General features: G+C 48.2%; 1 protein-coding gene across 13 annotated transcripts in view; it reads right to left on the reverse strand.

The window, feature by feature from the left end:
* The window catches only part of Fgfr1 (fibroblast growth factor receptor 1), a 53043-nt gene that overhangs the window by 20466 nt on the left and 16928 nt on the right, over positions 1–15649 (reverse strand). For 5 of the 13 annotated variants that reach the window (XM_057752306.1, XM_057752301.1, XM_057752300.1 and 2 more), the window contains exon 3: positions 3079–3120. The exons of the other annotated variants lie outside the window; for them this stretch is intronic. In XM_057752306.1, coding sequence (XP_057608289.1) covers positions 3079–3120 — 42 coding nt within the window. The remainder of the gene's footprint in view (positions 1–3078; positions 3121–15649) is intronic. 13 annotated transcript variants of the gene reach the window in all.

Consider the following 15649-nt stretch of genomic DNA (forward strand, 5'->3'; position numbering starts at 1 on the left):
TAGGAACTGGACTTCTGCTGACAGCAAACAAAACCCCTTGTGTTCTCCTGACTCCGATTAGACAAAGTCTACCACCAGAAACATCCCAGCAGCGTTTAGTCCACGATAGTGCTTAAGTTTTCATACTTAATTCAGTACAGGCAAAAAAAACAAAAACAAAAATAAAAACCACTTTTGTCCAAAGGTTCTCCATTCACAGTTACTGAATCAGCAAACACAGAACCCACAAACATGGAGGACTGACTGTATATTCAGGAGTTAGGAAACCATCCCCAAATTGCAATGTTAGATGATTTTATCTCCATGCTGCAAGAAAATTCATAGCCATAGACTCCTGCCTGGCCTTTTTATAGCCCTGGCTGTCCTGGAATACATTCTCTACGGAGACCAAGCTGGGCCTCCTATGTCATAGTATTTGTCTTAGTCTTTCTCTCTCTTTCTCTCTCTCCCTCTCCCTCTCTCTCTCTCTCTCTCTCCCTCCCTCTCTCTCTCTCTTTCTTCTTCCCTTCCTCCATTCCTTTCACTCTGTTTGTTTTGTTTTCCGGGACGGGGTTTCTCCGTGTAGCCTTGGCTATCCTGGAACTCCATATGCAGACCAGGCTGGCCTCTGTCTCCTGAGTGATGGGATTAATGGCGTGTGCTACCGCCGCCCTGGCCTACTTCTTTCTTTGTGATGGTGGAATAGTGTTTTGGTGTATGATCCGTCACATCTCAGGGACAGCTGGAAGACATCGGGAAGGACTGTCTCTGGTGATGACAAGTGCCCCCACCATCTCCTAAGAACTAGCAAGTAACCCAGAACAGAACTGACTCATACAATGTTTTCATATCACTTAATGGCAGGACACAGAAATGGGTCTTTTAGAGGAGTCACAAATCAGCCAAGAGGCTGTAGGGCACTGGTGGCCTTTTAAGTTGATAGCCGAGCCCTTAGATGTATTAAGCTCTCACAAAACAGAGACAAGGTCATTTATCATAGGAGGTGACAGAGAGGTGACCAACTTGACACTTACCTGTGTTACTGTCCTGTAGAGGGGCCCTGACCTTGAACCTTGACCCTGTTCAAAAACGACCCAATTGTTAAAAACTGTGTGGCCCTTACTCGTGTCCTCCTCTGACAAACAACACTTGGCATTCTTTCGCTTCTGTGAGCTGGACTTTTTCAGTCAGACCAATAGGCTAAAGTTACATGAAGCAGGTTTATCAGCCAATGAGAGAACAGCTAACTGCTACTTGGAGAGGGTTTATCAGCCAATGAGAGAGCAGCTAGCTGCTACTTGGAGCAGGTATATCAGCCAACCGGCTACAATTGGTGAAGACTCAGCCACTAGAAATCAACATTTCAATTCTTGAAGAATGTGACTTAGATTAAGTACAGGACTAACCAACCAGTCAGATGGTTCCGGGTAAAGGCACTTACTTCCTGCCAAACCTAATGACCCATGTTTGACCCTTAGAATCCACCAGAAGAGAACCAATTCCTCAAAGTTGTCTTCTGATCTTAACATATACACAACAAACAAACAAACAAACAAACAAACATAAAGGTCTTCTAAAGCCAGGAGATGGTGGTGTATGCTGTTAATCCCAGCACTCGGGAGGCAGAGGCAGGCGGATCTCTGTGAGTTTGAGGCCAGCTTGGTCTACAGAGTGAGTTCCAGGACAGCCAGAAATATACAGGTTTGATGCAGATGAAAAAGCCCATGAAAACAGACTGGGCCAGTATTCCCTAAGACGCAGGGAAAGGATGTGCTGGCACTATCCTGCTTCTCAGACCCGAGCAGAAAGGAGGACCACGCTTCAGTACTCTTCGGCCTCAAAGGGCATCGGAAGGAGATCTTTTTCATAGGGATTTTACATTGATGAATGTGAATGAAACCCTATTGCCCCCTTCCTATTTGTCCCTCAAATATTTTGGCTATGTAACTTCCCAACAAGCCAAGAGGGGGTGGCATTTTTGCTTATGGCTGAGCTGGCCAGAAACGTTCCAGTCATGTAGCAGGTAATTCTGGCCTAAGTATGTTGATCAGATCTCTTGACTCTAAATCTGCCTTCTGACATGAGCCCTATCTAGGCCCAAATCCATACAAATCTTATTACACTTCAGCTTGTACAGCGGTCAATAGAAAGAAGACAGCCATTAAAGAAATCCCTGGGGACGCACCTGGCTGTGGAGACCATAAATGCAGTACACTCGCTCCATGTGAATAAATGGAGCTGGAAAAGCATTCTACATTAAAATATCACCTCCTGGGCCGGCAGGATGCTCACTTGATCAAAGCCTGACTTGTGCTCCTTCTCCAGGACTTGAGTGGTGGAGAGAACCAACCCCTACAAGCTGCCTTCTGACCGCCGCATGTGCACCGTGGCAAACATGTCCAAGTGCACACAGACCCCATTTAAAATCAGTAAATACAATTTTAGAAACTTATAAAAACATATCACGTCCTTCCCCAACCTTGGTTCTATAAATTCCAACTTGGGCTAAAGGCAATGCATGCCCAAAGCCTGCGTCTTTGTGTGACTCCACGAAGTCGAACAACACACATCGCCATTCACCCTGTCTGAAGCCTCCCATATCGGGATAGTTAAACAACGGCGCAAACAAGATGCCCCCACACAACAGAGCCACGCTTTTCTCCAGGCCGTCATTTCATCTGCAAGCAGCCTTATGGAGTTCACGGTGTATAGCTGGACTTCCTTTTGTAGGACTACCAGCTCCCTGATAACAACATGGAGACTTAATTATGAAAGCCTGGCCTTAGCTTAGGCCTTTTCCCAACTAGCTCTTACAGCTCAATTTAACCTGTCCTTATTAACCTACATTTTGTCAGGTAGCCTGATGGCCTCTGTCTCATACCGTTCTGACTTCGAAGCCTCTAGCGACATCCGCACACCTTGATTCTTTCTCTTCCCCTTTCTCCGTGAAGTCCCATCTACACCTCCCGTCTCATTATTAGCCATTAGGCTCTTTACTGCACCAATCTCAGCACTACATCTCCACACGGTGTACAAATATCCCACCACAGTTGTGCTCACTCTATTGTATAGCTGTGGAGTGTATCATATGCCACGTACCGTTGTCATCGTGTGCTGCCTCATCAAGCCCCCACAGCAACCCTGTGAAAGAGGCACTGTTAGTATATCCTTATTGAAGTCAGGGAGAATGGAGGTGCGGGAAACACGGGGTTCATTTAGGACAATCCTCCCGGGCAGTTAGTGGGAGAACTGGGACTCAAACCCAAGTGCCCTGGACCTTCAGAACACACATCTATCCAGGATCCAGCTCACCTTTTGTTTACCTTGGGTTTTTGTTGTTGCTGAGACAGAACAGGCTGGTCTTACATTTACCATGAAGCTCATAGTGCCCTTAATTTATGGCAAGCCTCCTGCCTCGGCCTCTGGAGCGATGGGATAGCATGAGTTACCACACAACTTAGTTTTACCATGTCTTTCTAGTCCTTGACTGTTAAAGAATGGTAAAGCCATTACAGTTCAAAACAGCGATGCCACCTAAGGTTCCCGGTGTCCCCTTACCTTCTTGCAAGAGATTCTAGATTGGCTGCTCTGGGCTTACTCTCCTTCCCTTCCCCATTTCCTCATAGGCATGGCCAGGTGGTGGTTGAACAGGAGGATCTGAGTTGGAGACCAGCCTGGTCTACAGAACAAGGTCCAGGACAGCCTGGGCTGCACAGAGAAACCATGTCTTGCAACAAGACAAAAAAGGATGTTTTCACCTTGCTGAGTGTAGATGTGTACAACCACAACTCAAATCCCAACACTCAGGAGGCAGAGTCAAGCAGATCTCTGTGCATTTAAGGGCAGCCAGGGCTACACACTGAGACCCCCATGTCAAAATAAATAAAGCAAAACCAAACAAGCAAAAGAACCCAGTGCTTTTAACTTGAAGGACCCCTCCGACTGACCAGGTCTGGGGATGCAGGGTACCCGCCTCATGGCACACTCCTGATATGATGCCCTTTGGGGCATTGCACGGGACACTTTGCAACCATGTCTGTCCGTGATCACGCTATTGGTGCTGCTCCCCACTTGAAAGATGTGGAGGCTGTGAGCCTTCTTGCAAAGTCTTATAACGAAAAGGCTCAAGACATCTGGTCAACTGTGTCCCAGGCCCCTCCCCCACACTTATCATCCCAAGCGTGTTCTAGACAGTGCAGGATGACCCATTGGTGGTGTGCACAGCAAAGTCCTGGTCACAGGGAGACACTCCCAGCTCACACTGTACTCCCTGGCTCAGCAGACACCTGTCTCCTCACGCTTCATTGGCAGTTTGGAGCTGATAACCTCCGATGTCACCTCCACACCACCGCGTCCTCACCCCTCCATCATCCCCCTCCCCCGGGCCACTGCAGAAGGAGAACATTAGGCAAACAGGCCAGTCAGCCTTCTCCCTGGCCCTGGTCCACAGATGAGAGTCGTCAGGGAGGACCTGGCTCCAGAACATACATGACATGCTGGCTCCAGAACATACATGACATGCTGGCTCCAGAACATACATGACATGCTGGCTCCAGACCTCTTACACGCTGCAATCCCCAGGTTCTTTCCTCCTCAGGAATCCAGAGTTGCTGGGCATGGTGGTGCATGCCACAGTCCCTAGCACTTGGGAGACAGGGACAGGCGGATCTCTGTGAGTTCAAGGCCAGCCTGCCTGGTCTACAGAGAGGGTTCCAGGACAGCCAGGGCTACACAGGGAAACCCAATCTCAAAAAACAAAACAAAATTCAGTGTCATTCCCGTTCTCTCCTCTCCCCTGCCTCAGTGGTCCGGTCTCCCCACTTCCTCGTTATACCTTATATTTAGCTTTTTGCCTTCCTAGAGACTTTGCCGGGTGGTGGTGTAGCATGCCTTTAATCCCAGCATTCGGGAGGCAGTGAGTTCGAGGCCAGCCTGGTCTACAAGAGCTAGTTCCAGGACAGCTGGGACTGTCATACTGAGAAACCCTGTCTCAAAAAACAAACTAACAAAGAATTTTTTTTTTTTTTTTAAAAAGGGAGAAAGGCACCTGGGTAACATGCGGGGGATGGTGGTCTAGCGGTGTTCACCTGGGTAGCATTCGGGGATGGTGGTCTAGCCGTGTTCACCTGGGTAGCACGCGGGGGATGGTGGTCTAGTCGTGTTCACCTGGGTAACACACGGGGATGGTGGTCTAGCTGTGTTCACCTGGGTAACACACGGGGATGGTGATCTAGCCGTGTTCACCTGGGTAGCACACGGGGGATGGTGGTCTAGCAGTGTTTACGGTCTTGGCATAAGCCCCCAGAGATAAATGAGGGAGCAATTGTGGATGTGGGAGGAATTCGGGGTGGCTTTGAAAGCAACTTAAAAGGAACCAAGAACAGCACTGCGGGACTCCAGGGGCCCTCGGCAGAGGCTTTTTATTACGTTATTTTGACTTTGAAATAGAACCGAAAACTTACTTTAGTAAGACCAAGACAGACCAAGTAGTCAAAGTGGAATCCCAGGTGAGAACTATCAGTCTACGAGGCACGGGGCTTAGAGGAGCCTTGAGAGATCTGACTCCTAAAATCCCCTCCATGAAGGGACGCTGCAAAAATGGGGACGCATAGGTGTGCGGCAGGGGGAAACAGGAGCACCAATCAATTACCAGGGCCTGTCTCCCTGTCAGCAGCATCCAGAGCCCTGACCTGAGGGTTTGGACAGGTTTTGTTTTATTTTGTTTCTGTGTTTTTAATAGAAAAGGGAAAGGAGCAAGGAGGAGCATTTTGCATGCAAATGGAGCCGCTGCCAGAACAGCCTGTTAAAATGTAAAACTCCACTTTCGGCTGACAAAAATGGCGCAAACCGCGGGGCTTGCCATAGGGGCTGCAATAAAGCCGACAACAAAGGGGCCGAGGAACAAGGAGGGCTGAATGGCCTCTGTCAGCAGGTCCCCTCTCTCGTTGCCATGGGGACTCCACCGGGGCTTACTAAAGGTATTTCCTGAGGAGAAAGGCAGCACACACATGCCCAGGCAGCCGAGCTAATCCTGACAGGAAGCCATCACCATTCAGGAGCCCAGGGGCTTGGGGCTGAAGTTTTGTTTTGTTTTTATTAAGAAAAGATTTCAGCCTTTTGTGTGTGCCACCTCATCACTGCAATTTGGTGCAGGGCTGCCCATGATGGCCAAAGCCACAGATAGGGTCTCTGCCTCCACCACATGATCCCCCAAAATCAGCTCCCCAGGAGCTGGGCAGGAGGAGGTAACAGGCAGAACCTTACTTGGGAGTCCCAGGCCAAGAGTTTCAACCTTAAGACAAAGGCGGGCATCACAAGTGTGTTCAGTTGGGGCTCCAATTTTACCTGGCAGTATCATTCATTACCTGTACTTTTTCCCCACTGGGAATATGGTACCCAGGCCCTGGTGGCCCCCATTCCCACTGCAGCCCGGTCCAGCTGGAAGGATTGCAATTAAGAGATTAACAAAGGAATCAAGTCTTTCCTCTTCTCCTAGAAAAACTTCTGGCTCTGCTGAAAAAAAAACCCTGAATCAAGCAGGGGAAAAAAAAATCTTCCTGTACCCTTTCCCCCAGCTGGTTCCTTAATACATTTTGCTCCTCTCTCTCTCTCCTAGCTCACTGGCCAGAAAGAACCTAAGAGGGGAGGTGGGGATTGCCCTGCAGCTCAAGGAAGGGCGGGCTGTGCTCAGGGCTCCCAGAAGTTTGAGTCACCGTGTCTCAGTTGGCACCAGAAGAATGCAGCCATGGCAGATTCAGGGAAGACAGCCAACAGCACAGCTGGCAGCGGAGACAAACTCCTGCGTGACAACTGCCTCCTAGGGCCGTGGAAGGTCCACTAACATTTCCTGAGCAATTCTAAATGGGAAGAGCCGTCTCTGGCGGAGAGTTAAAAAAAACCCTAAGTGGCTCCAGATCACAAACCTGGGCGCTTGCAAAACCCATGCTTCGGGGCACTATCCTCCTCCTCCACTCCACATACGCGCACCAACATACAACATGGCCTGAATCCTGACCAAACCAGAAAGGAAAAGGGTTTGTGGCAGCATCTAGACAGCCTATGAACACCGTCCCCCAACACACACGGGCACATTCGAACACACCCATTAGGTAGCTTCAGTTTTGGGTTAAAATAGATGGAGACTGTGAACCGACGTGGGGGTGGTAAGCAGGTGAATCCAGCCAGGTTCTCCTTCACCGGAAGTCACTTCCTAAATACCCATCAAAAGACAGAGCGCCTAAGGACTTCTCTGCCAAGTTGTTGGCCCGGGGTGGGGGTGGGGGTGTGTTACAGGGTGGTGGTCCTGTTGCTAGGGAGGTAGCTTGGACCCTCCCACTACTGGCAGGGAGCCCAGGCCTCCCAGCCATGTGTCTGCAGCTGCGACCTGTCATGCACTTCCTGGTCTGGGTTCTGTAATGGAAAGATCATTAAGAGTGGGGGAGGGAAAGGGAGCAAGAGAACTCTGCGGGGTAGAGGTAACTCAGCAGTCCCGCTCTTCTCTGGGCCCTGACCTTAAAGTCTGGTCAGGTTCCTTAAAGAAAGGAATGCACTGCCCTGCCCCCAAGCGCCCCGAGCCTCCTAGGGGCCGCCCCTCCCCCCAGGCTCGGAAGTTCCAGTTTGGAGAAGGAAAAGCCCAGCAGCTGGGCAGGAAAGTTGCAGTCCCCCAAAACTTGCTGATCCATTCAGCGGGAGAGTCAGCTGTTTCGGAATGTGCCTTCTGCCCCCCCCCCCACACACAAGACCCCACAGATGGCGCTGGAGTGACCAGTTTGTTATATGCTGTCACTGTTGCCTCTGTCCATCTGCACTGTGCCGATGAGTCTGGGGGTGTTTGGGTCAGAGAGCCCCTGCTGTTGACCACCCACCCCAGGGTGGGGAAAGAGCCTTCTCACGAAGCGGTATGTCATTTTTCTCACAGAGAAATGCCCACAGCTGGACACTTCCTTGGCATCCTTGAGGCTCCAGTTCAAGCCCCACTTTCACAATCATTTATACAATACCAAAAAAGGGGGGCGGGGTGGCCATTGGTGGCACACACACCTTAAATCCCAGCCTCGTGCATGAGTGTGCACCCAGAGGCACAGGCAGACAGATACCGAGTCTGTGCACAGCAATTTGCAGGCCAGCCAGACTGCACAACAGCCTGCCTGGCTTTAAAATAATAATGGTAAGAATGCTTATTTTTACATTATGAAAATAAACACTATACCATTTCTTAAGATGAAATAATATGTAGAAAGCTGGTTAAATGGTGAATAAGCAGAGTGTCAATTACGGAAGGTGAACGTTCTAGAAGCTGCTGAGCAGTGGATGTGGTAGCTCATGCCCTGCAAGCATTTATGACACTGAAGGTTACATATATTTGGGTCTAACAACAAAAACAAAAATGAAACGGCCCTAAGACCCGGAAGCCACAGATGGGCAGAAAGGAGAATGAGCTTCATTTATAGACCACCTGTCCACAAAACATTCCTCCTTCAGCCTCTATTTCTTGCACACACAGCAAAGACAAGCAGTCTCCTGCTTCAGTACTCAGCAGAGCATGGATGTGTGTGTGGGAGGTGGGGGAGCTGGGGTGGGTTCTGACTTGGGAGGGGGCCTCTCCATAGAGCAGGGTCTCCGTACTTTTCTACATGGTAAACCAGAGCCATGGAACTCTTGGGATATAGATTCCTTCCCCCAGGAAAACAATCTTAATTAATGTCATCTGGAAAGAGAGGTCTAAAATTCCAGGACCCAGTGGCTCAGCACAGCAGAGACGGCCTGAGCAAAAAGACCCTACCTCTATATACTGTGATTCTGGGCAGGCTATCTCCTGCTACGACTGTCTCCTTGTGGAATATGAAGGCGAACCTCCAGCCTAGGTCCCTTCTAGTCTACGCTTCACCTGAGTTCTGAAATTACAGATTCTCCGTGCATAGCGGCCAATGGTTCATTTCTAAGGTTAGAAATGTTGATCTCTGTGAGTATGAGGCCAGCCTGGTCTACATGGTGAGTTTCAAGATAGCCTATGATACACAGTGAGACCCTGTCTCAAAAACAAACAAACAGAAATCAAAAGAACAAGAAGAAGACCCTTTCAACTATAATATGGTAGGAAAGCAAAAAACACATGTAGGCTACTCAGATGCCACACAGCTTTCTTGCCATGCTGTGCATTAGCTATGGCTCCCAAGCTGCCCAGGATCACGAGGGCAAACAACTGATTTCTCTAAACAGGTTGGGAGAAGAGGTAGTGGACCCTCATGCATGGTAAGCAACCCAGCCACTAAGTTACATCCTGTATGTTAAATAGCCTCAAATTTCAATCCCCCTGCCTCACCCACCCAAATAGACAGATTACAGGTAACTAAAGATAAGTTCCACTGTGGCTAAACTCAGGCTTGAGTTAGATGATTCTGTCAATCTTCGGGCTAGGGTAAGCATGTTGAGCACACTTAGCGTGGGCCAAACTATAACAGAGTAGGTTTGATGTACTAAAGCATTTTTTTCTAAAGCAGCTTTTAAAATATTTATTTATTATCATTATGTATGTGTACGGTGCCCCCCTGTGCCTGTGGAGGTCAAAGGACAACTCTGCGGAGTTGGCTCTATCTTTCCACCTTTACCGAAGTTCTGGGGATTGAATTGAGACAGCAAGCGATTCCCCAGACTTCCACAGCCAGCGTTTCTTCCTGATGAACCATCAGCTCTGAATCTGCTACACTTTTAATCATTACTTTGGAGCGTTACCCGTTACATATAAAACATTTTTATATAACGTGAATTTTAATTGGCCTTAATAATAAAAACCCCAAATCAGATAGTAGGGGGTGAAACTGAGAGATGAGAGGAGCAGAGTGGCCAGCCACCGGTTCTCACCTCTAAGACATCCTCAGACCGAAACTAAGGCCTGACTATTTGAGTTCAGTCCCTGGGACTCAAATGGTAGAAGAAGAACACCAGCTCCAGCCAGTTTTCTGTTGACCTAGGAGTGTGGTGGTCTATACTATGTAAGTCTGTAAGAACACGCTGCATACAAAATCTCGTCATGATACATTTCCCAGAACATCATTAAGACAACCAATAAATATCAATATCTCTCTATATAGTTAACTAAAATATGCACTAACAGATATAACCCACAGATAAGCAATTTACCCCTTCACTTTGAGCAAAAGGCCATCTTATGCAGTGTGAGATGTCCTCAAATAACCTGGTTTAACGTCTTTGATGTGGGCTTCAAATATCATTCCCCAAATGAATTCTGTATTGTATTTGCAAGTCTATTCAAAGTTAATACTGCTAGGTGTGGTGGTGTGTTCTTTTAATCCCAGCGTTCCAGGGACAGAGGCAGGAGGATCTCTATGAGTTTCAGGCCAGCCTGGTCTACATAGCAAGTTCCAGGAAAGCTAGGACTGCACTGAGAGACCTTGTCTCAAAAACCCCAAACTAAACAAAGCAACAACAAAAAACTAAGCCTGACCCCTGGTGAGGGCAGAAGGGATCCATCCACTCAAGTATTCAAGAGGGAACCCTAAGACTATTCATGTTTCCTTTTAAAAGGTTACACAGCCCAAGTGGCAAAAGTGGGCAAGACAGTTACTAAATTGCAATACATTGTATTCTCTTCCCAGGGCACTACTGTGGAGTAAGGGCCTGTCTACCAAGACACATAAGTAGATGTCAGAGGGTCTCAACTTCCATGCTTGAGTCCTGGGGACTAAATTCAGGCAAACAGGCTTAATTCATTACAAGTGTATTTACCCGCTGAGCCATGTTACTGCTCCTTGAACTGTTGTTGTTGTTTTTATTTAATTTTATGTGTGTATGTGTGTGCCTGAGAGTATGTATGTATATACACCACATGTGTACAGAGCTCTAGGAGCTGGGAAGACGCACCAGGTCCCCTGGAACTGGAGTTATTACTTACTGTTGGTAAGAGCTACCAGGACTTTTCAATTTAATCTCTAAGCTCTCTTTCCAGCCCTGGTCCTTGGTTGTTTTTTTGTTTGTTGTTTGTTTTTTGTTTGAGACAAGGTTTCTTTGTAGCTTTGGAGCCTGTCCTGGAATTCGCTCTGTAGACCAGGTTGGCCTCGAACTCACAGAGATCTGCCTGCCTCTGCCTCCCAAAATAAAGGAAATAAAGGTGTGGGCCACCGCCTTGGTTCTTGGTTTTTAAAGACAGGGTCTCACTATTTAGACCAGGTTGGCCTAGAACTCTGCATGCCTCTGCTGGGCTTAGGTGACGCCAGGGCTGGTTTTGATTTGATCCCATCCCCGGCCTTTTTTTTTTTTTTTATTAAAGGCACGCCCCACCATGCCCAACCTCGACTTTTTTTTGAGACAAGGTCTTGATATATGTCCCTAGCCAGGCTGAAACTTAATATGTAACTCTCTGCCTCCCCGTCTCTAAACACAGTTTGTACACTGGTTAGCGGCTGGAGAGAGAAGGCTCGGCAGTTAAGAGTACTTGCTACTCTTGCAAAAGACCGGGGTTCTGTTCCCAGAAATCACATGGGAACTGTCTGTAATTCCAGTTTCAGTGATCCATTGACTTCTGGTCTCTAGGGCCACCAGGCATGCATGTGGTACACTTACATACACACAGGCAAAAATACTCATGCACATAAAATAAAAATTTAAAAAATCTTTAATACAGCATGACCTATGAAACAACACTAGTGTGCTAATTGGCTATGCCTTCCCTAAGTTTGAAGTCCCTACATCAGTATGCAAACGGCAAGTTTTATTCTACGCATGACCCATGACCATAGGCTTGGGAACCACACTTTCTTTATGGCACCTCACGGCCCTGTGATTGATGAAAAACCTTACAGAAAGGAATGAAATGAACTGTCCCACTGGACTAGTAGGGGTATCCATTATCCTAGTATTGGGGGGAGGCTGAGGCAGTGGGATTACTAGTTTCATGTCAGTCTAAATAACCTCAGAATGTCCCAAGAAAATCAACATAAGGCAGGGGATCTCAAAGAAGTCATACTTCGGCTCCTTTTCCCGAATTCCAGTTTGATAGGAGGATACAGCAAAATACAACACTGAAATAAATAAAAGCAAAGCTGTACTAAGGCCTGTCTTTGAATCCTAATTCTCCCCTTCACCAAATGTCTAACTTTAGGCAAGTTACTGGACTTCCCAAACCTCAATACTCCCCTGCAATTATGGGGCTAAAAATTGTCAACAGGATCATAAAGATGCGAAAATGGAAAGATGCACACACAGTGCAAAGATGCCACAAAGCAGCATTTAATATTATTTTCAAAGAAGTTTGCAGGTATGATTTCTGAGGAGTGTTTTCGTATAGTGATGCAATCGAAATTTTTAATAACGAAGGTTGGGGAGATGCTCAAGTTCAAGTGCTTGTCACATATGACCTGACCCCCAGCATTTATATACACACAGCTGGTGTAGCAGTAAGATACCCCCTAACTCCCCACACTGAGAACGTGGACAGGAGGACCCCTGCGGCTTACTGGCTGGCCAGTTTAGTTGAACTAGTGCTAAGTTTCAGGTTCAATGGAGAGACTATCTTGAAATGAGGGGAACACCCAGAGAAGACTCTGGCCTCTATGTCCCTATGCATGTACACAGTGCACACAGCACTCTCCCTCAGCCCTTACCCCCCCAAAAAAAATCTTTTTTGTTTTGTTTTGTTTCTCTGTGCAGTCCTGGTTGTCCTGGAGCTTGCTATGTAGACCAGTCTGGCCTTGAACTCACAAAGATCTGCCTGCCTCTGCTTCCCAAGTGCTGGGATTAAAGGCATATGCCACTACAGCCCAACTGCAGCTTTTTATTTTTTTATTTCAATTTATTTGTTTGTTTTGTTTTTTTGAAGCAGGCTTTCTCTATGTAGTCCTGGCTGTCGTGGAGCTTGCTATGTAGACCAGGCCAGCCTCGAACTCACGGAAATACACCTGCCCCTGCCTTTCTGAATTAAAGGTGTGTCACACCCCATCAAAACAATGCTCTTAGTCAGGCATAGTGGTGCACGCCTTTAATCCCAGCACTTGGGAGGCAGAGGCAGGCGGATCTCTATGAGTACAGAGTCAGCCTCTGATCTACAGAGTTCAGGACAGCCAGCGCTGCTACACAGAGAAACCCTGGCTTGAAAAACCAAACCAAACGAAAACAAGGTTCTTAAAGACTGATGGTGGCACACATCTGTAATCACAGCCCTCGGGAGGTGAAAGCAGGATCAGTCTTTTCCTCCACACTCAGTTCAACATCTGTCTGGGTTATGGGAGCCCCCCCCCCCTAAAAAACAAATAGTAAAGACATTCTATTCAACTGCGCAGACCTTTGTTCTCGTGGAATAAATAGGATCATTTACCTAGTATTACATGAAGGCCTGGACACTAGGGTGGGGTGGTGATGACATACCAAAAAGACAACACAAAACAGACAACACTGTGCAGCAGCATAAAGTAAGTGTTCTGCTACTGAAAAAAGGAGGGCCTTGGATTAATTAATAATGTGGAGGCACGGGGCTGGAGAGATGCTCAATCAGTAAGCACACTTGTTGCTTTTGCAGAGGACCCCAGTTCAATTTCCCAGCGCTGACACGGTGGCGTGCAACCACCTGGAACTTCCGTTCCAGGGGATGACAGCCTTTTCTGACTTGCAGAGGCACTGCATGCACATGGGAAAAAATCCATACGCATAAAATAAAATAAGACATGGAAACTAAAGAAACCTCAAGAAAGAGGTGGCCTTTTAAATAAAACCCTAGTGCAAACCCAAACTAAATCTTAAGATAAGATTTAAGTATATACCATTAAGTATTATAAAAAGTGGGGGACATGGGAGCATTTCATGTTAAGGGAGCTGGATAAGCAACGGTCATATATGAGCTGCATGTTATATTCAAGGGGGAAAAAAGGGACATATCTGGACTGATGGATGGGAAGCAGGGAAGGAATGGGCCGGTCACAGCCAGAGTGCAGCAGTCACTGTAGAGAATGTTGAGGAAATGGTTGGCTCTGTATTCAATTTTCTTTGCTAATTAACCATTTGAAATCTCAGTACTGATGTTTTCTACCCAGGCTCCGGACAGCGAGTCTACACTTTGCTGAACGGCAAGGCCCTCTCATCCACTTCACCTACACGTTCAGGGTCTGGGAAACAGCTACATTCGGGCTAACCAAGGGGGTCACTGCCCCTGAATCACCTCTCTTACACAAACCATTCCAGGAGGCACAGCAGCACAGCAACTCAGGGGTTAAGGACCCTCTCTGCAGCCTTGCTCAGCTTGAAGACGGCAGGGACCATGTGCTAAGGGGAAAGGGGGCACTGGTGTGGGGCAATGGGAGGGCAGATGCCCAAGCTCAATGCTCTGCTGGCAGCACAGCCATAAAGAGGGCCCAGGGGACCACGTCTCCCCACTAGTTACACCACGGGTGGGCCGCAAAATCAAAGTCAGAGGCAGCTCAGACTCCAAAGGGCTTCTCCTAAGTCAGGTTCTCAACCTTCCTAATGCTGCGACCCTTTAATACAGTTCCTCATGCTGTGGGTGACCCCCCAACCATAAGATTATTTTTGTTGCTACTTTATAATTGTAATTTTATGAATTATATACTACTGTTATGAATCTTAATGTAAACATCTGATAGGAAAACCCTGTGGGGGTTGCGACCCACGGGTTGAGAATCTAAGGGAATTACTTGGAGTTTGCCCCTGGGGCCCTTAGGGCAGTTAACTTTCAGGTAATTTACTTGGAACCTGGAGAAGAGGGTTAGGGTAGGGGAGGCAGACACAAAGCAGTTGGAGAGGAGTCTGGGTATGGCCTTCTAGAGGCAGAAAACTCCAGGCAGCTGAACAAAAAGCCAGGAAGAGAGAGCAGAGGAGCTGGGTTTCTCCCTGCGAGGGGAAAAACAGTTGTCTCATGTCCAGGTTCCCTGGAAGAGGGAAGCAAAGGTGTTGTCCAGGGGAAGGAGGCCAGACTTTCCAATAGCCTAGAGGAATGAGGCCCTGTAAAACCAGGGCATTGCTGCTGGTCAGGCTCTCTGACCCAGGCCTCACCTCCTGGATAATGATTCCCCAGCACTCTCGTCTCCAAGGCCACCCATAACAGCCCAGAGTCATCCTGCTCCTGGTTGACAGGACTGACCACTTGCTGAGACCCTGCTGACCCACGGTGACCCACTCTGTGCAGCAGAGGCATGCTCCTGCAGAATCCAGCTCCCTCCAGTTCTGCCCTCCCTACAGGTAGCTCCGGACACCAGGTGACAGAACCCTGGCTTGATTCTTTATCCAGGCTCCCTCCCCGCCTCCCCCCCCCCCCAGCAAGTCCTCTGGACAACCATTTGTTCTTTCTTCCCTGAGAAATTCCTCCTCCCTGACTTTGGGGAGCGGCTGGCAAAGCCAGAGTGGAAAATCAGTGAGGCTAATGGCGCAGCAATGCAGAAGCCGGAGCCAAGAACACAGCCTTGAGCGGCTCCCCTGCCCCGGCCTTGCTGCTGAGCAGGACACGTGAGAGCTCTCACATTCTCTCACAGTCTGAGCACTGCCCTTCTGCTGCCCACCCGCCTCCACCAGCAAGTACCTTCCAGAGGTATTGGCAAGGTAGGCCCTTCAGGGAAACCTCACAGCTCAGGACACACCTCAGATTTCACGGACCTAAACCTTCCACTCTCCACTGAGTGGGTGGTGTGTGTGTGTGTGTGTGTGTGTG

This window comes from Chionomys nivalis, chromosome 20, assembly GCF_950005125.1.
Source record: "Chionomys nivalis chromosome 20, mChiNiv1.1, whole genome shotgun sequence".
NCBI classification, from domain to species: domain Eukaryota; kingdom Metazoa; phylum Chordata; class Mammalia; order Rodentia; family Cricetidae; genus Chionomys; species Chionomys nivalis.